The sequence below is a fragment of the Aphelocoma coerulescens genome (genome assembly GCF_041296385.1).
Source record: "Aphelocoma coerulescens isolate FSJ_1873_10779 chromosome Z unlocalized genomic scaffold, UR_Acoe_1.0 ChrZ, whole genome shotgun sequence".
NCBI classification, from domain to species: Eukaryota; Metazoa; Chordata; class Aves; order Passeriformes; family Corvidae; genus Aphelocoma; species Aphelocoma coerulescens.
In genome coordinates this window covers 62557560-62583973 of record NW_027184085.1, presented here as the reverse complement: position 1 = coordinate 62583973, position 26414 = coordinate 62557560, and the positions used below count along the sequence as shown (strand labels likewise).

The 26414-nt window shown below is 37.9% G+C and overlaps 2 protein-coding genes across 4 annotated transcripts in view; both read left to right on the top strand.

The window, feature by feature from the left end:
* NMRK1 (nicotinamide riboside kinase 1) overlaps positions 1 to 8712 on the top strand; it is a 16310-nt gene extending 7598 nt beyond the window's left edge. The window contains exon 9 of one of the 3 annotated variants that reach the window (XM_069002550.1): positions 8625 to 8712. In XM_069002550.1, the coding sequence (XP_068858651.1) occupies positions 8625 to 8647 (23 nt within the window). In that variant the 3' untranslated portion in view covers positions 8648 to 8712. Of the gene's footprint in view, positions 1 to 157; positions 1437 to 8624 lie in introns of those variants that run through there. The other 2 variants (XM_069002552.1, XM_069002551.1) reach the window with 2 other exon arrangements.
* CARNMT1 (carnosine N-methyltransferase 1) lies at positions 4764 to 26414 on the top strand. The gene is made up of 8 exons (XM_069002545.1): positions 4764 to 5098; positions 8625 to 8820; positions 9764 to 9927; positions 17003 to 17143; positions 21022 to 21200; positions 22217 to 22330; positions 23262 to 23365; positions 23622 to 26414. Exons 1-8 carry the CDS (start codon positions 4767 to 4769, stop codon positions 23724 to 23726), a joined length of 1335 nt encoding a protein of 444 aa, XP_068858646.1. The 5' UTR covers positions 4764 to 4766; the 3' UTR covers positions 23727 to 26414.

Below are 26414 nucleotides of genomic sequence, written 5' to 3'. Positions count from 1 at the left end.
ATCCACTGTTACTTAATGATAAAATAATTATAATAAAGGGGAAACGGAATATGGGATAAAACATCAGTGAAAACAAATGTGTTGGTGGAATTAATTTCTAATATACAGTGATGTCACTTGCAAACACTACAGATTAGATATGTACTTTTTATTTTAGATCAGCAGGTCACAGCATAATAACATAGAAAGCCTGGTTTCATTTGATATGAGTTGAAAACACGAAGACTGTCATACATGGCAAGCCAACCAACTGAACAAATGCTCTGTGTATGACCATGATGTTACTTCATATAACAGAAGAGTTTTTGTAGTAATTATTAACTCTGGCTCGGGTATGGAGACAGAGACTGTTTAGGACTATGAACAGTGCGTTCTTTAAAATTCCTTTAATCAGTCCTGCTTTGCCTGAGCTTTAAATCTGATTGAATGTGTGCATTTTAAAGAACATGAAGATTTTTGTGTACAAAACTAAACTATAAAATTGCGGTTCTGTTGGATTAATAAGCATATCTGAACATGGATGATTGCAATTTGAAGTGAGCATCTAGAAATGACAGTGATTGCCTCTAATATTTTTAGGAGCTTATTATCACTGATAAACATGCTTAGAGGAACTATCTGTGTAAGTTTATGTAAGTTGTTATGCTGCTTAATCAGTAACTGAATTAATACGTCACAGCTAAACATTTAGACTTCCTAAATACATTTTTGGTGTTTGCACAGTAATTTTTATGTTGTTTATTGTTTAGAGCAGTTGGGAATAGATGTTAAAAAATGAAAACAAACCCGAAGAGAACTCCGATTGTTGGAAAAAGATGGGGAAATAAGATGTAGAGAATGGAGATGCATCATTAACAAGATACAGTACCTATATTGTTCAGAGATTGACTGGGATGACATAGACTACTAGACAATAAATCCATGCTTCAGGCAGGAGGATGGAAGAAGTAATTGTTGTTAATATTCATAGCTCAAGTTGAAAGTGAAATGAAAACAAAATGTGAATGAAATGTTGTCAATGAAAATGTTCAGAAAGCAGGAATGATACACAAATGTGAAAGCTTTGTTATAGAATTAGTGTATATATATATTTACACAAACTAGGAAATTGGGAAATTGGATAGATTTTGTTGCTGAATAAGTAATGTCTAAACTCTTTATATTTTCTAGACAATAGGTTACATTTTTTCAGCCAGAATAAAAATAAGGCTACAGACATGGAAAGCAAAGGATGGATTATATTACTCGATATGTGACAGCTGAGCTGGTCAGTGATTGAAATGTAATACTTTATTGTAAAAGTACTAAATCTATATATAAGAAAAAAGATGTTATCAGGTTACAGTTTAAAACAAAGTGCTTCCGAATATAATTTTGTATTATTATTTTGCACTAAAAAAACTTCATGTTTCATTTGATCATTTGCTATGATGGAATGTCTGACTTCAAACTGTATTTTTGTTTTCATTCCCCATTGGAAAAGGTACAACTGCAAGAGATTAGCTAATGCATGGACTGGTTGTGGTGGGCTGACCTTGGCTAGCCACCAAAACTGCTCTATTGCTTTGGCCTTCTCTGGGAAGGGGAAAAATATTATGAATGACTCATGCATCAAGATAAGGACAGGGAGATCACTCAGCGGTTATGGTCACATACAGTCAGATGTGGTTTGGGGAAATTATTTTAATTTACTGCCAATAAAATCAGAGATAATGAGAAATAAGAACAAATCATGAAACATCTTCCCCCCATCCCTCCCTTCTTCCTGGGCTTGGCTTCCCACACAAATTCTCTGCCTCCTGTCTCCCAACAGCACAGGTGGAGGGGCAATGGGGATTGTGTTGCTCCTTAACACTTCACAGTCTTCTGCTGCTCTAGAGTGGGGTCCCTCCCACAGGGACAGTCTTCCATTTCCACTTGTTCTGCATGGTGATTCACAAGAGGGAATGAACAGTTGTATCACCTGACTTTGCAGATGATACCAAGCATTCCTAAGTAGTCCAACACTGGTGCAGTGGCAAGGAGGTCAGTTTTGTCAGATCCTCCTATAGGGAAAAATGGTAGATGAACTCCAGTACAGATCTATGCATTTATGGTGTAAATCATTACTTGAATATACATGGTACTGAACTTGTGCTTCAGCAAGAGCTCAGGGCGTACATAGATCGTTCATAATTCTTCTGTAACCATGCCACTGTTCTGAGCTGCATCAAAATTTATTAATTTTTTTTGCAAACAAAACAGGTGGTCCTACTTTGCTCCTGTGTTAGACCAGTCCACGTTTTCAGAGCTGGGCAGTTCTGGTTTCTACCAGAAATTTAGAGGGAGTCCATAGTAGAGTTAGAAGAAGGGCAACTAAATGTCAGAGAAATAGAGAAGCTGCTTTGCAAGGAGAGACTAAAAATGCTGGGACCACTCATAGTGGAGAGGAGAAGATCAAGGGGAAAATGGGGCATGGTTTACAACATCTTGAAACTTGTGAGGCAAGTGGATGAAGAACTAGTATTCACCAAATTTTACGAATACTAGTCTGGGGGACACTTCCTCATTTGAAACAGATTGATCAATTATATTAAGGTGGTATTTCACACGGATGGAGATGATACTTTATGCAGCAGACACTGACCTTCTGAGATGTAATGCCAAAGGTGGCAGATAGTACCAGCAAGTTCAAAAGGGATCCAGAAGATTTATTGACACTTCACGCATAAGAAGTAGTAAAAGAAGCAAGCAGGGCTATATCATGGATGGACTGTAGAAATGTTGTGTGCCTAAATTGTGTGCTCTTGCCAGTTGCTGCAGCAACTCAGCAGGAAAAGATAATGAACTCTTCTGAGTATATTTGGAAGATAAAGTATTTCAGGTGCATTTATAAAAGCTTACAGAGCTGGCCTGTAACTTGGCACATTGGCAGAATGCTTTTGGTTTGCAGGTGGTACAGCCCCTGACAGAAAAAATCTAGTTTGCTCTTGGTGAATGCCTTTTGATTGCCAGGGCTGTGCTAGCTCTGAAGTGGCTGGGGAGAGCTGCATGACAGAAACCTGTGGTTCTTCAGTGAAGAAAAGGTAACTTTCTGGAAGTGGTGTCATCTGCTGGCAGCAATTTCAGGCTGTCACAGCTGAAAGAAAGCTTTGCTAAGTGTCTTGCATATATTCAGAAACGTAGAGCGATAAAGATGGTTGTGTTCTATAAAAGGTTAATGGCTTTTCTATAAGGACAGAAATACAAGTACATTATTAGTTTGGTTTAGAAAGTGATTTTCTTATGTTAAAATAACAGAACATGACAAGTCATAGACACTGATGTAGTAGGAACAAACTTTTTATCTCTCAAAGCTATGGTTCCAACTCTAACCTTCAAAGTCTAAAAGCTGAATTTCTGTGTCTTTGATTCAGATGTTGGTTCTGTCACACACATGGTATTTCCTAATTTACATACCCCCTTGGGAGCAAGGACTCTTCTGTCCACTGAACTGGTTATGTCTATGCTTTCTCTCTGACACTGATCACAGTGTCCAGTGTCCATTCGCTGTCTGGTCAGTTACTGTACTTAGAAGAGAGCAGGAGCGGAAGTGTTTATCTTAGGAAGCTGATGCTCCTACTTCCTTGCAGAGAGGAAGCTAGTGTGCCAAAAAACTTTCCGATTCCTGTTGCATTACTTGGATTACTAAATGACTGCCACTGTCTTTAGACAGGGAGGTAGTGCTCCATAGCTTTTAAGATTAAGAGGATGGGCCCTTACAAATGAAGCAGTCGTTTTATCAGCTACCTCTTCTCAAAGCGAGGTGGAAAGGTATATGGTGTGACTTGCTGCCTGAGATGGGACACCTGGTCAAACAAATTTTGTCAGGTGGAGGAGGATGTGCCATCATCCAGGCCACAGTTGGTCCTTGCACATCTTTCCAGGAATTATCATCCGTCTTCAGTCTGGCGCAGAGGTACTTGTGAAGTACTGCCTCTTGCTAGCGCTGTGAACTCGCTGCCCCTGGCTGCCTGCCAGCGGGGCTGGATGCATACCTTACCCCAGCCTGGAGCAGGCAGCCGGGCGGAGAGACGGGGCTTAAGTGCTGAGCCGGTACTTCATGAGTACCCCGAGGAGCCCGGCAGCTGTGGATCCTCCCCTGGCACGCCTGAGGTGCTACGGCGTCACTGCCGCCAACTGGCAACCCGCCGTGCCGCTTCACACAGCGGGGACGGGCACCACGATAGCCACTGTCCCTGTGACACCAGCCGGCTCGGGAGCGCGCAGCGCTCTGCCGGGGAACTGCCCCCAGTCCCTGTGACACCGACTGGCTCGGGAGCGCGCAGCGCTCTGCCGGGGAACTGCTCCCCGTCCCTGTGACACCGCCTGGCTCGGGAGCGCGCAGCGCTCTGCCGGGGAGCTGCTCCCCGTTCCTGTGACACCAGCTCGGGAGCGCGCAGCGCTCTGCCGGGGAACTGCTCCCCGTTCCTGTGACACCGACTGGCTCGGGAGCGCGCAGCGCTCTGCCGGGGAACTGCTCCCCGTCCCTGTGACACCAGCTCGGGAGCGCGCAGCGCTCTGCCGGGGAACTGCTCCCCGTTCCTGTGACACCGCCTGGCTCGGGAGCGCGCAGCGCTCTGCCGGGGAACTGCTCCCCGTCCCTCGCCGCCGGGTGCGCGTGCGCGGTTTCGGCCCCGCCCCCCTCTCGCGATGCCCTCCTGCGCGGGGCTGCCGGCGCGCGCCGGAAGGGCGGCGGTGCGCATGCGCGCCGGACGTGCCCGCGGGCGCAGGGAGGGCGGGGGGGGATGTCGGCCACGTGCGCCGTGTCCCGGAAAGCGCCGCTGCCAAGGCCGCGTCCCCAGGGCGAGAGGGAGCCGCCCGCCAAGGTGATGCGCAGGGGCCTGCGGCGAGGCCGCGAGGAGGACCGCGAGCAGCTGCCGTGGCCAGGAGAGAGCGCGAGCGGCATGGGCGCGGAGGCCGAGGCGGAGCGGGCGGCACCGCTGAGCGACGAGCGGCGGAGGCGGCCGCCTCTAGAGCCGAGGGCTCTGACGACGGCATCGGCCAGGGCGGTGGAGGAGGAGGAACGCCTGGAGCGGGAGCATTTTCGGAGGATCATCAACGCTTTCCGATATTACGGGTAATTGAGGCCTGCTCCCTGGGCGTGGGGCCCTGCGGGGTCCCTCCGCTCGCTGAGCGGCCTCCGGAGGGTCCGAAGGGCGCTCGTAGTGCGTGTGGTGCGGCCGCCTCCCGCTCTGCGCGCCGTGCGTAGCGCTGTGTTGGGGGCGGGGTGCGGAACCCGCGTCGAGAAAGGGCTTCTACACCGCTTTTCTGTCGGGATGCGCACAAAGTCGCCTTGATGTCTGCCAACTCAAAAGCTTAAAAGAAAGTAGCAAACCTGAGCAGGGTGTCTCGAGGTCTCTTAGGAGATAAAATGCTCTAAAACACTGTGAAGACTTCAAAACAATAGTACTTCACTGCCAAAGAAATGCAAAATGGTGTTTTGATTATGGTTGGAAATTCTTGAAAGACACTTTACTTTGCAGAAGAGATAAGACCTATTGGTGGAAATAATGGGTGCCATTTTTAATAACATCTGTTGTGTCAGAAAAGGTTTGTTGGCTCCATAGGAATGAGCCAGCGGTGGTGGGGACACCTAGTTTTAGGACTGATTCCGTTGAATAGATGAGAAAGCAAGTTACTTGCATTGTGGTGTAGTGGAGACTGGAAAAGCCCAGTCCTCTTCACTGTTTTGGTAAACTCGTTTCCTGTTTCTGGGTTTGGAAGGCAGATTTCTACTTCAGCTGACAAAGCCCCATCATGTGACTCATTACTATGTGCTGGACCCTTTTTTGTCAATGTAACAACCATAATGTTTACATGGTAGTGAGGTTCTTGGTAGGAGTAGGTGATATTCGTGTCATTTCTTCTGTTTGAGGTTTTTCTACCTTGGCTTTCATTTGTTTTTCAGGATTAATGTTTGAGCGGGAGGTTGGTCTGAATGACTCTTCAGTGTCTCTTCCAAAGTGAATTCTGTAATTCAGTTTGGACATATCAAAAACGTAGTTAGTTGGAAGTATCTAATACTGATTGTTACTGATGCAATTCCGACCTGTAATTTATTTATATTAGTGGTATAATTGTATCCTCAGGCCTCAGAAGCTGGGAATATTTTTCTCAGCCTCCTGCTGAACTGTGGGTTTGGGTTGCTTTTGAATGCTTGTTTCAGTAAACATATAAGAAAAGGTTGTGACTGAAATTTCCAGTACAGAAATTCAGTGCAATTAGCTCTGTCTCAAAGAAATAATTCAAAATTTAAGTGAAATTACATATGTTGGTACTTAATAATTGGAATTTTTGTTTACTCATACATATATTTCCAGTTAACTTGGAAACATGTATGAATAAGGCAGTAACACACTTTCGGATGAGTTCAGATCTTGTTCTTGTCTTCTAGAGATAAACAGAGATAACTTTATTTTTTGTAATTTTTCTGATTTCAGTGAATGATTCATTCTGCTAGATGGTTGCAGTTTAGCATAGAAGGGTTTTTCTTTTTCCTGATAAAATTTTGAGGAAGATATTGTTGATAAGTTGATGCTAAGAGCTATGTTGATGTGCTTTATGTAGAGCATCAGTTTATTTTTCTCTTGTTTCTTTTCTGTCTCTTGTCCTTGAATGTAAGTTTAAACTACTGTAGTTATTTGTCCTGAAGTTTGCTTGAGATCGCTCAAAAAATCACCAGCAAGGGTATGAGCAAAAGTCAGATTTAAGACTAAACTAGAAAGCACAACAGATTCCTTGGCAAGATTCACTCTACTTACAAAGGGCAACTAAGGCACAACAAGGGGAAAGCAAGCGACAACAAAACCAAACAAAAACCAGGCAATGAAAGCAGAATGAATTGAAACTACTTAGGTATGTGTGTGTGTCTGTGTGTAAAGACAGTGTAAACCAGGATGAAAAGGAATGTGGCGTAAAGCTTAACAACACTTAAACTTAACAGTACTTTCACTCAACTTATACTTTAATTTATGTCTTAACTGTAACAATCTAACAGAGAAATAACACTTAACAGCATCTAGCCTAAATTATAACTTAACCTGACTTCCAGATTTGCTATAGCATATGCGCAAAAAGGGTATGCATGCAGACAAGAAATAGTCAATGGAGGATAAGGTGCTTGTGGAATAATTCCCCTCAGAGGTCAGTGAAAATATGCACTTTGGATGCTTTTGTGCCTCCCAACAGGCGTGAGGGTATCAGCCCAGGGCACATTGTGGTTCGGCGATCCTCCAGGTATAGCCAGCCTGAGGGTTTGCTTGCTCTGAGAGGCATCCCCCTCAGAGGGAGAAGATTGCTGGTCACAGGCCCTCTGTGGTCCAGGAGAGCTCAAAGGGCCCCATCTTGAACTGCTGTTCATAGAGTGAGCTTTAGTCATAGCAGTGTTTCATCCTGGCCACAGTTTGGGTCAGCCCTTTCTTTGAAATTGTGAGAATAGGAATGTTAGGCCATTCAGGCTGGAGAAATACTTTCCGAGGCTGGTCACCAGAAAACAGAAGCTTGATAGGAGTTCTGAGAGCAGACAGTGTTTTTTGATAAGCTCAGAAAGAGCTGAGTCCAGGTGGTGTTTTCAAGGACAAGGCCTAACAAGCATTTCTCAGATCACACTGCAGCCTGGAAAGGAGTGCGCAGGGCGGGGGGAGGATGCACCACCACACTATTGCAGTGAACGAGCTGTTCTCAGTAACATATGAATGAGATATTACCTGGTCAAATTTCCAGACTGAGGTTGTAAGTAAAATGCAAGTAATTGCAGCTGTCTTTCATAATGGCTAGTTTTTTCAGCTTTGTGCTGCTGTGCGCTAACACAAGACTTTGGGAAACTGCAGTATGACTTGACCAGCTGAAATAATTTGGTGGTCAAAGGGGTCAGTATCTCTTACTGAATTTTCTCTCTAGAGTCATCATGACTGTGCTTAGCAGCTATACTTCTGTCAGTTTAGACAGAAATAAAATCTAGCAAAATCCTGGAAGAGTCACCATTTTCATGAAGCTTCTATCCTGGAGAATTGGAAAATATTTTTTAGCTTGCATTGGTTACATTATCATGTTCACAGTACTTATGAGGGATATGGTGTTAAAAGAAGGTAGCTTAGTATCTTAGTGTGGCTGCCAGAACTCTGGTGTGGTCCAGCTGTGACTTTTACAGTTCTTCCAAGAGCAGTGGGTTTTGAGGATTCCAATTTCCACTCCACGTCTTGTTATTTCTGCAATTGAAGCTTACCACTGCATCCAGCTATTAATTGAATTTAAATTGGATTTGTGAAACAGATTTGGGAGATGATTGGTTGTTAAGTTTTATAGATACGTGTATTAAGGTAGTGATCACCTGCTCTGGAAATGAGTGGCTGATGATGAAACTGTAAGAAGGAAAGAAGAGTCCTCTTAAACTGGAATGTGTTAAAAAGAGTGGTAAGGTAGAACTAGAGCTTAAAAAATTTTTGCTTAAAAAATTCTAGAAAACTTGTTCTCTGGTAAGGAGCTATGGAGTCTGGTCACTTTCTGTGTATAACAAAATGAATGATTGTAATTGTAATATCTTAGAGTGAATTATTTACATGTGTGTATATTGCTTCTAAATATTTAAAACTTTTGCTTTTTAGAACGAATATGCATGAACGAGTGAACAGGACAGAGAGGCAGTTTAAGTCTCTCCCAGCTAACCAACAGAGTCTTCTTCCTCAATTTCTTCCTCACCTTGACAAGATTCGGAAGTGCATTGATCATAATCAAGAAATACTACAAACCATTGTGAATGACTGTGTTCATATGTTTGAAAATAAAGAATATGGGGAAGATGTATGTTAAAATGGACTTTTTTCTTGCTCCAAAATGAAATTCTTTATGCTTTGGGATTTTCTGCATTTGTTTTTCACACTGTAGACCTCCAGCTTTCTTTCCTTTTGCCTTTCTTATTTTATCATTTCCTGTTTGCTCACACTTTTCTCACTCTTGTCATTCACATTTTGCCTAGCTGATGCTTAATGAAGCTGTTTGTTGTTAGTTCTGTTAGTTACAGTTACGAAAACGAACTGTGAATCTGGCAAATTACTGTAAAAAGGCATTTTTTGCTCCAGAGTTCTAGCTTTACCGTGCTTACATTTTAAAGTTGTTTTTTTTGTTAACTATATAGAATATAAATGATGTTTTTTGTCTTACTGTAGGTTCTTACATATTACAACATTGTATATTGGTTACAGTTCTAGACAGGCCAAGTATTTTTAATGTTGTTATTTAATGTTGTAAATACTTTTTTACTACTTGGCCTGCTATCAAAAAAATGACACTAAGACTGAAAGGACTGATGAGATGGAAACTGAAGTCGTCTGTGGATACAGGCAAGATACAGTAATGGTCAGCTCTCATGTGAGCTACTCAGTTTTGTCTTATCAGTATCTAAAGGGATCCTTTTTTCAGGGTAGGCAGTTCAGCCTCTGCACTACCTGATCTTTTCCTGAATAAGGACTACCAGTTGTGCTTTGCTGTGTATTGTTTTTCTGATACAGAAACTGGACTCCTGAATGCCAAACAGAGACCAGCAAACTCAGTTTGTTTAGGATATTAAGGTGGATTTAAGTCCTGGTCCCAGGAGTGAAAGGGAGGTGCTTTGTCAGCTGATACTGCCAGCAGCTCTTGCAGCATGGCTTTTTTTCTCTTCATGATTTGCTTTTTTCGCCCCTAAGACTCAAGATAGTTGGTATGTTTTCCACTAACTTTTTTTTTTTCTCTCCATTTTATTCAGGGAAGTGGGAAGATTACACCAGCTTCAACATTTGACATGGATAAATTAAAGTCCACGTTGAAACAATTTGTGAGAGACTGGAGTGAAGAGGGAAAATCTGAGAGAGATTCCTGCTACCAGCCAATTATTAGTGAAATTGTAAAGAACTTTCCAAAAGAAAGATGGTAATAGTGTCTTAAAACTTATATTTATGTGGACATACATACAAATAGGACATACAAATCTAACAAAGTTTTTATGGAGTAATGAAAAACTTGGTTTCAAAAATAGAGAAATTTTTATGAACGCAGTGGAATTTATTTTTAAATCAAGAAAGTTTTTATTTTTAATACAAGATGTTGGAAAAGAGTATAATTGTAAGCTTCACAAAGTAATGCCAGGTAAACCAGCAATAATTTTTGTGTTGTTCTGCGGCTGGGTGTAACAATACATGTAAACCTTTCAGGAAATTAACTCAGTTGTGCTCAGGGAGGTAAAGTTTGCAGGTTAGCAGATTCTCGGAGTGTGTCTGCTGCAGATGAAAGGAGGGACTCTGTGACAGCAGGAAGTAAGACTTTGGCCCTTCATGATGGAAGGAAGGAAGAGGACTTTTAGTGTGGTTGTACTTAGTTGCACTAAGAATTTACTCTAAAAATAGTAAATTCTAACCTTGGTTTCAGACAGCTGTTCTAAGACAAGTCTTAAAAAAGCTTAGTTGCACATATGAGGGTAATTTTATAAGTATTGGCTTGCTAACAGCTCCAAAATAGTCATTGATGCAAGGGTCTTAGGTAATTTGGATAGAAGCGTACTGGTAAAGTCTCAGAAGGTTATAGTGTTATAAGAATTCCATGTTTATTGGTTCTGTCAATTAATCAACCCAGTCATCTTAAAGTGCATTTGAATTTAAACTTAGTGGTCTTACAGTGGGAAAATTTGAGAACTTTCTATTCATAACTGTAACAGGCCACTACATAGATTTCATATAGCAGGGTATTATTGTGATGTTTTTTCTCTCTCAGTAATCGTTAATAATGCACTTGTACAACTTCGAAAAGTTTCTTAAGTTTCTTCCACTAGCCATCTTCTGTGGTGGCAGAACACAGAGTGTATACGGTTTCTATTTTGCCTTGAACTGACTTGTCTAAAGATACATGCACCTTTAAAAATGTTTTATCTGAAAGTGAACTTACTACTATTTTTCTAGTGCTAATAGTGCCTACTTAAGATAAAAAATGAATTAAATACTGCGGATATATCTCTGATACGTAGATCTATAGGAAAATTCATGGTTAGTTTTGCAAGTAATCATTTTAATCTCCAAAGCAGCAATTCAACTTTTTTCTTGGATGCTAGCTGTTAATGGATTTTGGTTATGGGAGAGGTAGCTTATGTCACATTTTAAGAGATCCATGACTGAGGCTGGAAAATCTTAACTTTTACATTTGTTGTCAATGAACTCTATTTCAAAACCTCCAGTTGATAATAGGAAGCAACATGTGGTAACAGATGGGGTGAATCTGAAGTTGACAGCTTTGTGCTTCTTTGTAGGGAATTCTCGTTTTCAAACAAAACTAATGTGTCAAAGCATGTGTCCCTATTGTGGTCGCTCTGAAGTACCATTTGAGTTTTATTTTTGTCTCTGCTGAAATCTCAGTACATCACTGTGTGGATGAAACATCTCTACTACAAGTTTGAGTTTGTCAAACTATTTTTTTTTAAATTTCTAAAATGTGTATTGCTTAAATACATATTTAAAAGTTTATTATTCATTAGCACTTAGGTAAAACCTCTGTTCACGTATTGTTAGCTGCTATGTCAGCTCACTCATTTTTCCTGGTGACCGAAGGCTCTCCTGATTAGGTATACTTAGCTTTTTGATGTAAGAAAGAGTCATGTACTGTCAAGCTTAACTGGCAATGCCACTTCACCCTTGTGCAAGAAGTAACTTCCCTGGCAGGGCTTGCTAGCTGGTCAGTCTGGCCTGTAGGCAAATTTTATTCAAACTCTTCACTCTCCAGTGTCAGGACCCAAGGGGATGGCATGAAGCTGAGTCAGGGGAGTTTAGGTTGGATATCAGGAAAAGGTTCTTCACCCTGAACATGGTTGAGCACTGAACAGACTCCTCAGGGAGGTGGTCACAGCAACAAGCCTGTCTTGACTTCTGGAAGTGTTTGGACAATATTTTTAGGCACACGCTGTGACTCTTGGAGTGTCCAGCACAGGACCAGGATCTGGTCTCTTGTAGCTTGGCATAATCTATGATTCAGTGATTTTGGAGTGGAGCAGTTGTTCCAGTTTGAAGGGATTGACAGGGCCTCAACTGACCGCAGTGGACTTAATCTGTTGTGCATAGTGGGAGAGCACTGACTGTGGACTCCAGTGTGTGAAAGAACACAGCCTGTAGGTGAACCTCAGAGTGCAGCTTTGCATTGCTTTAGAATTTCCTTTTGTAGCACAGAGCACTAAAGTCTCCTGAAAGGATGAAATGAAAGTGCTAGAGAAAAACTGCACTGGATGATGAAAGTTACTTTTTCTAAATGTATTTTGTGTTGAAAATGATAATATTATAAATTCAAAACTGTCACTGCCAGTCACTTTTCACTTCGTAAAAGAAATTGCAGTACTCATCAAATATGTAATACTCAGTGGAATGGTACATTCAGTTTCTAGTTAACATAATTTGTTAACATTATTGATTCCATGCATTGGAATAATGTGAAAAAGGAGTTTAAATTTTTGAACCTACCCAAGTATGTTTCACTCCATGCATGCACACCTTGTAGTGTTGCACTTGCAAGATTGACACATATGGGTTCTGTTGGCATGTAAACAGAAAAAGCAATGAAATGTTGTGTATGGTTGCTCTTTGGGAAGTAGAAGAAGTACAAGCAATGGTTGAAAGGAGCTGTAAATCAGAATAGTCGTTTAGTAGGTGCTACTGTTTTAATGTGTTTCAGTCTAGTCTTCTGATAAGGCTATCATGTAAAAATAAATTAAATGGCAAAAGCTGTTCCTGCCTCTTATTCTTTCTGCTTAGCACCTTAGCACAGAATCTGTTAGTAGGATCAACAAAGCAGTTTTAAGTAAATCTCATGAGATCAGGTCTTCGTGAAGAACTGATAGATTTCTTGAATTTCTCATGTTGGAATTTGTGTTTCAGCTCACAGGAGGTCTGTAATATTTAAATATCTTGGATTTCTTGGATTAGAATGAACGTACTTGCTGTAGGAGAAAAGAGTAAAACATAGATACATTTTTATTTCTTAATGAAATGTTTTTACTGAAGCATTTTTATAGGGAGATATTTAAGTTGAAAATCTAAACAAGCATACTCATAAATTTTTTTCAGATTCCCCTTTTTTTCTCTCATCTTGGTTTCCTGCTTACATGAAAGGAAGTAAAGATCATCAGCTTCATGTTCAAATGAAATTATGAAATAATTAACTTTTTTGTTAATTATTGTTCCATGGTCAAAACTGGTATACCTTAGGCATTTTTTCCGCTTTTCTCACAAACTAGGCCTCTGGAATGAACTATAACTTAAAATTAATCTGTGTCATTCTGTCTAGTAATCAGATGTATTTTCCAAGATGCTGACAGAACACCCCAAAAGAAATCAGCAGAGCTTAGTTTGCCTTTAATATGAAAAACAGCTTATTAGTCCTGAGCCCAAGCTTGACTATACTTCTTGAGTGTGCTCAGTCACAGTTATAGTAGAGTTGAAATTTCTGCTTTATTTGAATTTTATTTGACTTTATATGAAATACATCTGTCCTTGCAGGTCTTTGTACTTTGCCTAAACTTTCCTTTAAACACTGGATTTAAGGGCAAATATATTGTCAGTGTTACTGCATCACTGCGTGCTTTGAGGGTCTTTAAATGAAAATATATAAAACTCAGCTGCCAAGTCTGGAGAAGAATTGCTCTTCAAATGATTGTGCTGTTTAGCATTTGTCTTTAAAAAAAATCTCTGACAATGTGATTGAAGTAAACTAACAGAAGATAGTATACTAAGAATTGGATCTGGTTACTATCTAAATTTACAGAGATTATAAACACTAGGAAAGGAGTCCGACATTGTGTTCCTATGGTGATATTTCCACTGATTAGAAGGCCATCAAGGTGTGAGATGTGTATTTATTACTTAATCTGGTAAATTGAAATGCAGTGTTTAGCTTACAAAAATGAGGTTTGTGTTTGATAAGATATGCTCATTTTTCTTTTGCTGAGCATGTCTACCCCTTCAGCATCATTGCTTTTTATTACAATACAATAGACATTAAATAAGCCTCCATTTTTATCACATTTAATTTTCCGGTTTTAGAAAGGGCACCTTTGAAAAGTTAAAATCTTAATTAATATCAATAGCCTTCTAAAAGCTGAAAATATATCACACTGAAAAATGCAGTGTGGAAAGGGCATGACAGATTTTAATTGTTTCTGATATTTCTCCACTGTCATTTTTAACAGACTTGTGCAGTTCCAGTAGTTGAGCTGAATAGTACTGTGCAGGCCTCTTCTCTGCTCCTTGGCCAGCACCTTTCCCCACACCTGTCAGGTTAATAAGTGTTACTTCCCTCTTGGCCCACAAGTATTTACTGGGTTCTTGTTGGATACCCATTTCTGTTCCTAACCACTGCTGGATGTGATCATAGAAATTGTCCTGTTGCTGGCTGGTGCAACACTAGTTTTCTGTTGTGGATAACTTTGGGTTATTATGTTACCACAGTTCTGATTTTTTTTTTTCAGTTGACTTTCTAAGTGCTGCAATCACATATCCACCAGAGAAAGGCATATTTTTCTATCGTCTTAAAGGACTATAGCCCTTAAAAAAACCAGTTTATGTGCAATTAAAGATTTTTAGCTTTATAATTACTCAATGTAATTCATTAACAGTTTGCCACAAACAATTCTTTTTAAGTCTTGAAAAATGTGTTTGACCATTTTTTTTCTTATGATGGGATGCTATCAGCAGTCACTACTTGTTATGCAGTAAGTTTGCCACATACCTAATTTCTCCGACTATAAATTCAAAAAGAGGCTCTTGGGCCATTTTGGAAGGTTAGTGTCTGTGGACTGTGGTTTGATTATATTGTGCTGTATTAGTTGTGCTCTGTTGCTGAAATGAAGTTTGTGGCCAGGAGCATTCTCCAGCAACTGGTATGAAGAGTGTAGATAGAAATTAAATTGCTAACAAATTTCCAGGCTTTAATCCCTTAATAAAGGTGCAATTGAAAGTGTATTTAAGTCCGTACTAGGAAAAGAGAATAGAAAACTATAAGAGAGAATTGGGAAAATTAGTTTAGAAATACAGAAACTTCATATTGTGAATGAAAAAATAGAAGACAACTACAGGCGATTTAATATCAATTCACTTGACTGTTAGAGGTTTTATCTTGTTTCAGGGTGCATAAAGGTGCAGATTTCAAAATGTTACTATACCTGCATATCTATTAGTTATTAAGTTGCTTTAAGAAAAGACTTCTTCTAATCAATGTATTGTAATATTGAAAGCACTTTATGGTTTATCAGCCCATTTATTATAGAATTGTCCACATGGGGGTGCTAGAATCTGTGTAGAGCTAGTCTAAATATTTAATAAATAAAGTGAAATTGTAAGGAAGTGGAGAAATAGATTAGGTTAGAAAATACATTTGGAATAACAGTGTACCATTATGAATAGGAGAAGCTGCAACATAGAAGCTTTTCTGGCTTCTACCAGAAAGCAATTTTCTTCTTCCTTTTTCTGGTACCCTATTGTCAAAAATTTCGTATTGACCATGTAGTTTTCTCCTGAATTAATTTTTTTTTTCAGTAGGACTTTGTGGCTAGCTTTTTTCTGGTTTCCCCTGCAGAAGAGAGGTAATGAGAACCATTGCTTCACAGGAGTGCTCTTCAGTAATAACGAAGTCTTGATTTCCAGCTCCTTGTTAAGTCAGGAGAAGAGCTTGGCTGTATAATGGAATGGAAATGAATGGAATGATTTTCCATTTTGGAGACCTCACTAACTAGATGATCAAATCATAACTCAAAAGGCACTGTTAAAATTGCTCTGTTAGATTGTGTGGCCTTTAGAAAAGAATAATACTTCCTTTTGGATTTGGGTAATAGCGTTCAGGAAAGTACAGCTTTTAGGATTTAATCATCTTCATGCTTGTGCAGCATCCTAGCTCTTTTGAACCCTTTGTGGCATTCTGAATTTTTAAGTAGTCAAAGGCTTTGTGTTTTGGTGTCTTTTATCTGATTGTGGCCTCCTTCATGTAGTTGCATATAAATTGGTAGATGTATGTTTCGTCTCTGAAGGTGCTGTGCAAAACAGTGTGGGGAGGTGTATGAATGTTCATACTTTTTTTGGTGTATGAAATTGTTAACTCTCGGAGTCTTGTTTATCATTGGAAACTGAAAAATTACTTCCTTTTAGATTAAAGGTCTTTTCAGTTTGGCATGGGAGTGTTTTCTGTTTTATGAGTGAAGGTTTGGTTGCATTCTGGTGGAAGTCTGATGGTTAGAATATGTCTATATTGCATTTTCTACCTCAAAGAGGAGTGAATTTTTAGATTCTATTTGTTAGCTGCTGCACTTGGGAGAGATTTTTCTAAGTATTTCAATAAATACACTGCTGGATGTTTTCTGATTGTCTTCAGCTTGATGGCTAGGTATGGGTAAAGGGTTAGAGAGCTGCAATGTACTTTGATTTAGGAATACGTCACTTAGAGTACTTCAGCAAAACCAGTGAGCAGCATATGAAGAACCCATCGTTGCTGAAACATTCACTACTTTAAGGTTTTTACATTCTGAATTGTTCATCAGATTATGGAGATTTTATGTTTTTGTTTCTCATGTCAAAATACTTGGTTTTTTTTTTCTTGCAAGGTAACAATATGTCTAGAATGCTTTCTGATTATCAGTGGGGCTCAAAGAAAAGTACATGCTATATGACAATATTCTTTAATTCACTTGAGAAATTTTTGGCTTGATAACTGTAGAAGTTTTAAGGAAAACAGACTGTATAGTAATTATGCTCTGTATTCTGAATGAGGGTTGTATATGTTCTTTTGAGTAATTTCTGTGAATTATTTTAACTGTACAATTAACCAATCTGATCAGAACAGGCTCAATTGCCATTTAAAAGTGAAGCCATACAGGAAGCATAATATAATATCTAAGTATATGATGGGAAAAATGTTTGGCTGGACCTCTAAGTTGTGTTAAGGGGTATCAGATAAAGACTTAACTATTATTTTTGTTCTGTTGCAGGGATTTCTCCAAAGTTAATATCCTGGTACCTGGTGCTGGGCTAGGTAGATTGGCGTGGGAAATAGCTATGCTCGGTTATGCTTGCCAAGGAAATGAATGGAGCCTCTTTATGCTCTTTTCTTCTAACTTTGTACTCAACAGGTATATAGCTTATGTTTTACTTGCTGAATAAAACCTAGAGAGGCAAAATGATAAACCAGTGAAGTCTGAATAATGTAGATCTCACAAGAATAGATTTATTAGTCGTAATATAAGACGCACATGCTCACTTTATAGAATGCTTTAAGGAAAGTCTTAGGGATAAATGGGGAAGGAAGTACTGTATCTGAGTCATTAAAATTACAGAAGCATGGCTTTCAAGTTGTGAGATTTAAAATCTCTAAGTTGTACAACAGATTTTTTGCATAATTTTAATTAGGATTTATGATTTATTTCACATCTATTTCTGTAAAATGGACACCTATCTTACAATTACTGAATATGGGCTAGTAAATATGTCCATGGCATTTAGTGGTGGTGATTATTAACAGAGGATAGCTGTTAAAAAAAAAAAGTATTACATTCAATAGTAAAATTTTAGGCACTGTTTTGACAAGAAAAACAATCACTGAAGTGTGCTGAGCAAGTGGCTAAAATAAAAGTTAATAGTTCCACAGTTATGCTCAGATAATAAGTTTAAATGTAGTAAATTTCATGTTAAAGGTTTTACTTAAAATGACATTTCTGTATTTGGTATTCTGCCACTTGCATTGGAAGTTACAGGTTTCAAAATGACATTGTTAGAGAGGAAAAAAGGCAGCACATGCAACTGTTCTTTTAAGAAAGGGAGTGGGAACGCTATGGGCAGGCAAGTTATTGAAAGAGGTATGGGGGGTGGTTTTTCTTTGGGGGGAGTTAGTGCCAAGTTCACAGAGGCAGAATTTGACAGTTCATTCATTAGTCTGAAATGATACACCTTTGCTGGAAATACCTAAACTATTGGCTTTTTTTCTGTATTACCATAATGTTTTGGACACCTGTTTATAGACTGATTGTCCACAGCACACTGTGATTGATGATCTCACATCCCGTACAGCTTGCTGTTCAAAAACGAAAAGGGGGAGACACTGAATAATACCTGCTGCATATCTGCGTATAGCAGTAGTAGTTGGTGTGATGATAATAAATGTTTACTGGAGGTTCGTTTCTTCTTTTTTTCCTGCATTATTCTCAAGTGACTCATTTGGTGATGAAATTGTATATTACAATTGATCTGACTCATGCCTTGCAGCTACTAAAAGGAAGCTACATTCCTGCCATGCTTTGGACCTTCAAAGCAGCATTAAAGCTTTCGTTTCCCATCTTTGGGAGCACTGGTCAGTTGTCACAGAAGTTGGTTAACTTCACCCCTACCCTCTGATGACATGCTTCTTTAAATAAAGCGTCTTTGGCCTATATGTGAAATTATCCTAAAGATTCATGTTTTGCTGACTGTAGGAATTTTAGCATCTAATGCTCATGTAGTGTTTCCTGTTTATGTAGGATATTTAGCGAAGAGGTGTATATGCATTTAACTTGCTAACAGTATGAGATTTTGAGTATTGTGCAACTGCTGTAGTCCTCACCTTTCTGGACAAGTTATCACTTATATATTCACTTGTTAGCTTGGAAGAGAATACTGCTAGCATGACTCTGAGCAGCAGTCAATTTAGTTGAAGTCCAAGCATTCCTTTCTGCCAGATGTAATTGTGGGCTGGATGTGTCTGTTATGAAGGTTTTAGGGACTTGAAGATTCTTTCAGTTTAGTCCTAAGTGGCTGTTCACAGCCTTCTGAAATGCACATCTACTTTTCTGAAACTGGAAGAAACAGCAATGCCAGTATAAGCTGAAGATAATACCTAAAGAAGAGTGGTCAGAAAAAGGAATTTAGCAAACTGGTTTTTAACTATAGTCTAATTTATACTTGCTTTTATTAACTAAAACCATTTTGCTCACATGTGCTTACAGTTTTACAGCTTACAGCTTTACCTTCTTTCTCTGATGGTGGTTTATATTTAGGAAGACAAAGTACTGTTTGTAATGTCAAGCATTGCTACAATAGGCTCCTAGATGTGGTACACTGGCTTAATATTTTTGTGTGCAAAGTGGTATTTGCTGATTTTCACACATTTAAAAAAAACCCTTTCATATCTCTGAAATTGTGAGCTTTTGTTACAGTGGATAAAGTTGCATGGTGTGGTATGTAGAGTGTATGTCCTGGTGTAACTGTGGTCGCTGTAAATATCTGAAATTATTTAGAGTTTGTTATTCTGTTGAGGAAACTAATTTGAGAATAAAGTGACCCAGGACTAGTTAAGCTTCAGTGGCTCCAAGGCTGCTTCAGTCCTAGTATGGAAAATTCTGCTTTCCCTTGTATGCATAAGGTTCTTACATGGTGTATTTTTCTTCTTTACTTTCTGGAAAGAATATAATTTTAGATAAATCTTGACAATTGGAGAAGACTACTAGTTGTGTTTGTTGCATGCCCATGAATACCTTAGGATGAAAACAGTTAAGTTATATATATATATACTGTAAACCAGTAGTCAGAAATGAGATTTGACCTACCAATTTTTTCCAAAACTGTCTTTTCATCTGAATGTTAAACAGTGAATATTCTGCCCCTATGGAAAACAAGGAAGCGTGTCACACTTAACTATGTTAGATTTTTATAACAGAACGTATACTACACATCTTTTGTTGTAAGAGTGGAATTGCCAAGGACTGGAATACTTGGTTTTGAAGTAAAAATTGTCGAAACTGGAAATGGAGGTTTTCAAGCTTGTATATGAAAAGGGATTGCTATTTTTTATTACATTGGAACTGTTTCAAAGTCTATGTGAACATGAACTCCTTTCTAATCTTTTTCATTTATTGCTGTTGTAGTGGTTAGGGGGCTTTTTTGTTCTTTGGTTTTGGGTTTACTTTTTTTTAACCAACTGCATATGTCTGATAGATATTTACTTATATATATGAAGAAAGTTGTTGAATGCTGTATAGTGCTGCTCAAGTACAAGTTTTAGTTTTTAACTGATGAAATGAAATAGAGATACGACATGGAGAAGGTAAAAAGTATTATTTCAGAGACTTTATCACAAATGTATTCTAACCACCAGCCAAAAGAGTGCACTTTCTGTAACCTAATAGATGGCTTGAAATCCTTGATGATATGTATTTTGTGGGGCTGATATGTCCTCTCGTTGTCTTTGGAAGAAAGTGTTTTTTTCATTTTTTAGTTACAAACTAATTTTACAGGATGGTGGGAAAAGCTTCCTATTAAATGCTATGTTTATCAATTTTTAAAATAAGAGTTGATTTAGTTAGTCATGTCAACCCAGAAATTCTGTTTTACAAAGACATGTTTACTTAGCATGATTGCAAAGATCCAAATGTTACAAACTTAAAATTACTATTATTGTGCTTTGCAACATGGAAACGACTGTGCTTTGCAAAATGGTGCTTATTTATTTTTTGAATTTTTAAAGCATCTTTTCAGTTAGCATCTGAAAAATGCTTTTATTTTGCTGTACTTCAAAACTTTCTATGATTATGGTTCAGAAGAGTCTAGAATGAGAGCAAAGGGTTCCAAAAAAAATCATGGAACTAATGTTACTAGTTTATTCTGTGTTTTTTTTTAACTAGGAAAGGAGATGATCCAGAAAATCTTAGCTTTATTGAATATAGTAAACCATAAATTTCATTAATCTTACAAAATAAACATATGTATTTTCTTCTCAGCAGAGAAATAAGTTGTAGAAAATTATAAGTCATAAAAGAAAATTCTAGAACTAAAAAAGGCAGTTACTTTGTGGTAATGATTTTGTGTCAGATAAGAATTAGTTTTTTGATTAATTCATTATGATGGGTGGTCTGAAGTGTGGTGAACTAGATTAAGTCTTATAGCAAATGTGGAGATGTTATAAGAACTTTGACTCTTACACATCTAGATTACAGATAAGCAGTTAGTTGAAACAAATTTTGGTGATTTTCATATTTTGCAGATGCTCTGAAATTAACTCATGTAAGCTTTATCCCTGGATTCATCAATTTAGCAATAACAGAAGATCTGCTGATCAGATACGACCAATTTATTTCCCAGATGTTGATCCTCACAGTCTTCCTTCAGGTTCAAACTTCTCTATGACAGCAGGGGATTTTCAGGAAATTTATTCTGAGTGCAGTGAGTAAATGCAAAATTCTAGGCTATCCATGTAACTTTGCATACTTTCAGAGTATTTGGGATAGATTATTAAGAGAATGGAAGTGTATCTACAAGTATTAAGAACTAACTGTAGCAAGATTTTGTTACTCAGAATGTTTATCCAGCTGTATAGTAAAGTGCAAATAAATTTCTTACTCCAAATCAGATTTTCTTTTCTTCCTAGTTATAGAGAATTTGGACACTTCCTTGTCTAACAGACCTTGCAGGAGCCTTCCCTACAGCTGCTTAATTTTCTGAAGAGTCTACCTTTAACATTAAAAACATTCCAGACTGGCATAAATCAAGACTTTCAATTTTTTTATTTACAGAACTTAAAACTTTTGCTATTTCAAGAATACCTGTTTAGAGAAAAACAGGGAGACTCTTGCTTTAAAAAGCAAACTTTGAAAGTTCCTGCTTGTTGAATTAACTAGTAAAAAAACAGCTGGGCAGATATTCAAATACTGAATAAAATGTTTAAAGCTAAGTGATTTGTGAAAGTACACTTTAGGGTACAGACCTGTATTGTTCTAGATTCTATCTAGGGAAGCCTAAAATCACTGGGGATTTTTCCAGTTGTATTTTTAACAGTTGTCATAATGAAATTCATAGGACAGGTGAGTAATAGTGCACTTGAGCCTTCATTTATATAAAATGTGTTACAACATTTACATTTTACAGTATATAATATTTATAATTTTATATCATGTATGAACAGTTTTATTAAGTGGATATGTAAGAAGTATATGTAATATTTTAGAGTGTGTATGTGTGTATATACACACATAAATACAGGTCAAACAAACCCAAAGTTAACAGTTTTTAATATAAACCAAAATACTTTATTTACTTGCAAACAGAAATAGAAGCCTTCAGCTGTTGTTAGTTGAAGGTAATGCTGAGGGTGCCAGCAGATAACCAGGGTTAAATGGTGAACTTTTACAGGGTTAAAAGCATTGAAACTGATCTCTGTATACTTTGCTCTTTTTATGCAGATACATGGGACTGTGTAGCAACTTGCTTTTTCATAGATACAGCACATAATGTTATTGATTATATTGATACTATATGGAAAATACTAAAGCCTGGAGGAATATGGATAAATGTAGGCAAGTATGACCAACTGCTCTTTCTGACTTATTTTTGATAGTACACCTTAAAAGTGTGTGTGAGTAATAGTGTCTGTGCAGAAAACTGTACAGCTAGAAAAACAGAGGGCTTGGAAGTTACCTCAGAAGTGTTCAAAATATGTTCAGATGTCTGCTAGTTACAGTCAAGTCAATACCATGTGATTCTTAAATAGGCAAGTAAATTTTGCTAGTGGCAGGTTTTGCACTCAGGCATCAAACATTTGTTTTTTGACAGATGTAGTGTTCTGTGTTGGCTTTTTGCTATTTGTCTAAGAAAATAAACTTGTAAATACATCCTAGCACTTTTTTTTTTTTCCCAGTGTCTAATTGGTACTCTGCTTCAAAGCGAAAGTTTTGGGAATGAGATTTTTTTGGAGTCTTCCATGGTGAAGGAGTGTTAGACAAGACACAGGCATTAAATATTTTCCATAGTAAAAACTGGTCAGTCACTGGTCAATCGGTCACCCTCCCAGTCCTAGCCAGTCAGAGTGCTAGCAGAGCTCCTGAGCAGACTTTTGTATTCTGAGCTATAGAGACAGCAGTGATGCTGGACTGAAGAAATTTTGAGATACAGAAAATAAAATCTGGTAGGAAAATGTTAAAAATTGTTGAATAAGAGCTAAAGTAATCAGTTTTCATTTTGCATTGATTCTGAAAATCATTATAAAAATCATATTCAAGTAACAGAAATATGTTCTTTTGTCAGTATTTATAGAATCATAGAATGATTTGCCTTGGAAGGGATCTTAAAGATGATCTAGTTCAACCCTTCTGCTCTGGGCAGGGAAGCTCCCATATTTTTAGATGTGTGAATCTGGATATAAGCGTTCATTGTACTATCAGTATGTGCTTTGGTTTTTAAGATACATTTGTCTTTCTGATAGCCATTTCTGTTGTCTTTGTACTCTAGGTCCTCTCCTTTACCATTTTGAAAACTTGGGAAATGAACTTTCCATAGAATTAAGCTATGAGGATATAAAAAATGTTATCCTGCAATATGGATTCCATATAGAGGTAAGAAGATGCTGCAGTTTGCAATAAGCAGTATTGTTATGAATCAGACAAACAGCTTTGAATAAACCACCATATCATTCAGTATAATGGCCTATATTAATAACTTCCAGGGGTATTATGTACCTTAAAAATTACCTGCTTTTCTAATTTTTTAAGAAGTGTACAGATGGGCCTCATAGTCTAGTAATGCTGTGTAGCATTTTCTTGTATAGTTCCTGTAGAGAAGCTGTCTTGAAAACTGCTGCTTTGTTTCCAGGTGGAGAAAGAATCTGTACTGTCAACTTACACTGTGAATGAACTCTCCATGATGAAATACTACTATGAATGTGTGTTGTTTGTGGTGAGAAAACCGGAACAGTAGTGGTCTGAATAGGTTAATGAGAAAATAATGTTGGCTTGAAAGCTAGAAATGAGAGTAAAATGATCTGGTGATGTATGGACACAACCTCAAATCAGTGGTGCCTTCTTGTTCCTAAGAGGATATAGATAGTGTCTATTTTCTTAATATCTCTATTGCTATTCAGACATGTACTATACCATGCATATTCATAATATACTTGTGAAAGATGAAATGTTCATGTGCACTGTCTTTGGGCTTTGGAATGCATTAAATGTAAAAGCAGAAGTGTTTTCTTGAGAACAAAATTTAATGTTTGCCATAACTAGGCTAATTCTCTGCTAATGCTGCCTCATTTTTCATAGATTTCAATAGTGCTTTTTTTCTACTTTCTGATATTAGGAATGCATGGAGGTGCTTACTGTACTAGCTGTGTCACTTTTAGAGAAGTATTTTTAAATGTGTACTTAAGTTATGAAGTCTGAAATGGTTGGGAAGTGGTAAAATTATTCTTGACAGATAAAATAGCCATCAGAACTGTTAGAGCATTTTCTGTGGAACTGAAGTGAAATAGGTTATTATACAAATTCTAATCTTTGACTGTTGAAAGTTTAATTAAAAAACAGAACCTATAGGGGATTTGAAATACTACATGAAAGCAGAATACTGAGTGAAGGAACAGCAGAATGTCACAGAGAAGCAGTATGTTAACCTCCGTTCAGAGAAACACCAGTCTTGATTGATCTTAGTGTTGGAACTGAAATGTGTCAGATGTTTTGCCTTCTTGAAATACACTGATTTTGAGTCATCTTCTTACTGCTTAAGCCAAAAGTTTTAAAGTTGGTGAACGTAGCTGAGTTATCCATGCCATGTGTAGGTAGTACAACATAAAAATACCTGTTGGAGCAGTGAAGTTACATGTAAGTATGTGCTACAACCTAATCACGTCCACCTTAGCCAGGATATGCAGGCCAAATGGTAGACAATGTCCTTGTAACTTCAGATACTTTACCCATGTGACTTCTTGGTTTCTCCTACTAATTAGTTTTTTTCCCTAACAGATGAGGCTTAGGTGAATATTTAATCTACAAGTCATGATACTATACAAGAGGCTGAATCTCATGTCACTTTGGAGTTACGTACCTGAGAAAAACCTTAATTAACAGTCGCTAGTCTGAGAGGAGGTGCCATGTTAGGCATTTTGTTTTTTCATAATATTGATTACCTTGAAGTTCCATTTTGATGCATTTTCAAAAATATATTTAAAATATAAAACCATTATGATGAGGGCTGAATTTTTTTTTTTGTATTTGGCTATAAGGACACTGGTTAATAGCTTGTTTGTTTCTGATTATTTTTTATCCTGTCTTTCATGGTGACCTCCTAATCACATCTTTTTAATAGATCTGTTACTGGCTTTTGGATTTTTCCAGTCAAGGCCAGAAATTTGTGCCTTTATTTCTAAACTGAAAATCTGCAAGGAGGGAAAAAACCTTTTTTTTTAATATTTTCAACACTGCGTAATAGAGCACGTGCCTGCATATGTTTCAGTATTGTGCCCCTTTCTGCTCAGAATCATGATTGAGAACAGAGGCTTCTGGTCTACAGAAGTTTTTAAGTGTACTGTGGCTTAAACTGTTCTTTGAACTCTCTTTGTTTCTAAAAGTGCATGAACTGTCAGAGTTCTACCTTGTTCTGAGGGAGATGTGATTAAAAATTAAAAACTGCTATTCGACAAATAAATTAAAAATAAAAATCCTTTCATGGTAAAAGTAAAAAGCCACATGCTTTACTTTCTGTATTGTACCATTTACTTCAATTTTTGGGGGAATTTGTGATTCTTTGCTTTCAGTCTGCTTTTCTTCCCCTAGATAGAATATGATTAGTAATTTACTTATTTTCAAGCTTCTTGAAATAAGACAGAGGTTAGGTGAATGTCAGTTAAGTTGATGCTGAGTAGTGAGTATATCTATCTGTAATATTACCCAATTGCTGCCCCTTACACATTCTATACCTTGAAATGTGATGTTCTGTTTTTCAAAAATAAGCAATGGAAATCTTTATTTATGGTTGAGTGTCAATATCCTGTGTTCTGGTGGCTTTTTCCTTGCCACTCCCTGTTGTTGCAGGTGCCATTTTTATATGTTCTCTGACGATGTTTTTACATAGGGTGTAATACAGTGATGTGCATTTATTTCTGATCTAGAAAATGCTGGGTTTTTTCCAGAGCATTCTGCTTCTAAATTGCAACAGTCACATTAAGAGTGGGAAGCAAAATAATCTTGTGAACAAGCTGTTAGTAGTGTATCACCTGCAGTCCTATTTACGGGTTCTTAGAATTCGCCACTTTTACTGTAATGCACAGGGATAGTTGTGTATTCTAGAATTTGATCATTGTTTTATTTAGTTTTATATGCAGGGGGAAATGCTCAAGGTGTTCGTCAGCTGAGACTGTTTCTTTTAGGTCACTATTAAACTATACATGGTAACAGGTGTAAAATAAAATGCTGCATAATCTTCAGTGTAAAACTTCTTTATATGGAGTTTGATAAATGTAAAACGTCCTGTATTTTTTTTTAATGTGTTATGTTTTAAAATTGGTTGCAAAGATGGTAAGAGTGGAAAGTTTCACATCTGTGTGTGCACTTCCCAAAATTCTCGGTGTGTAATGGACTGGATTTTTTGGATATTAAAGCTTGCTGTATGGCTTAA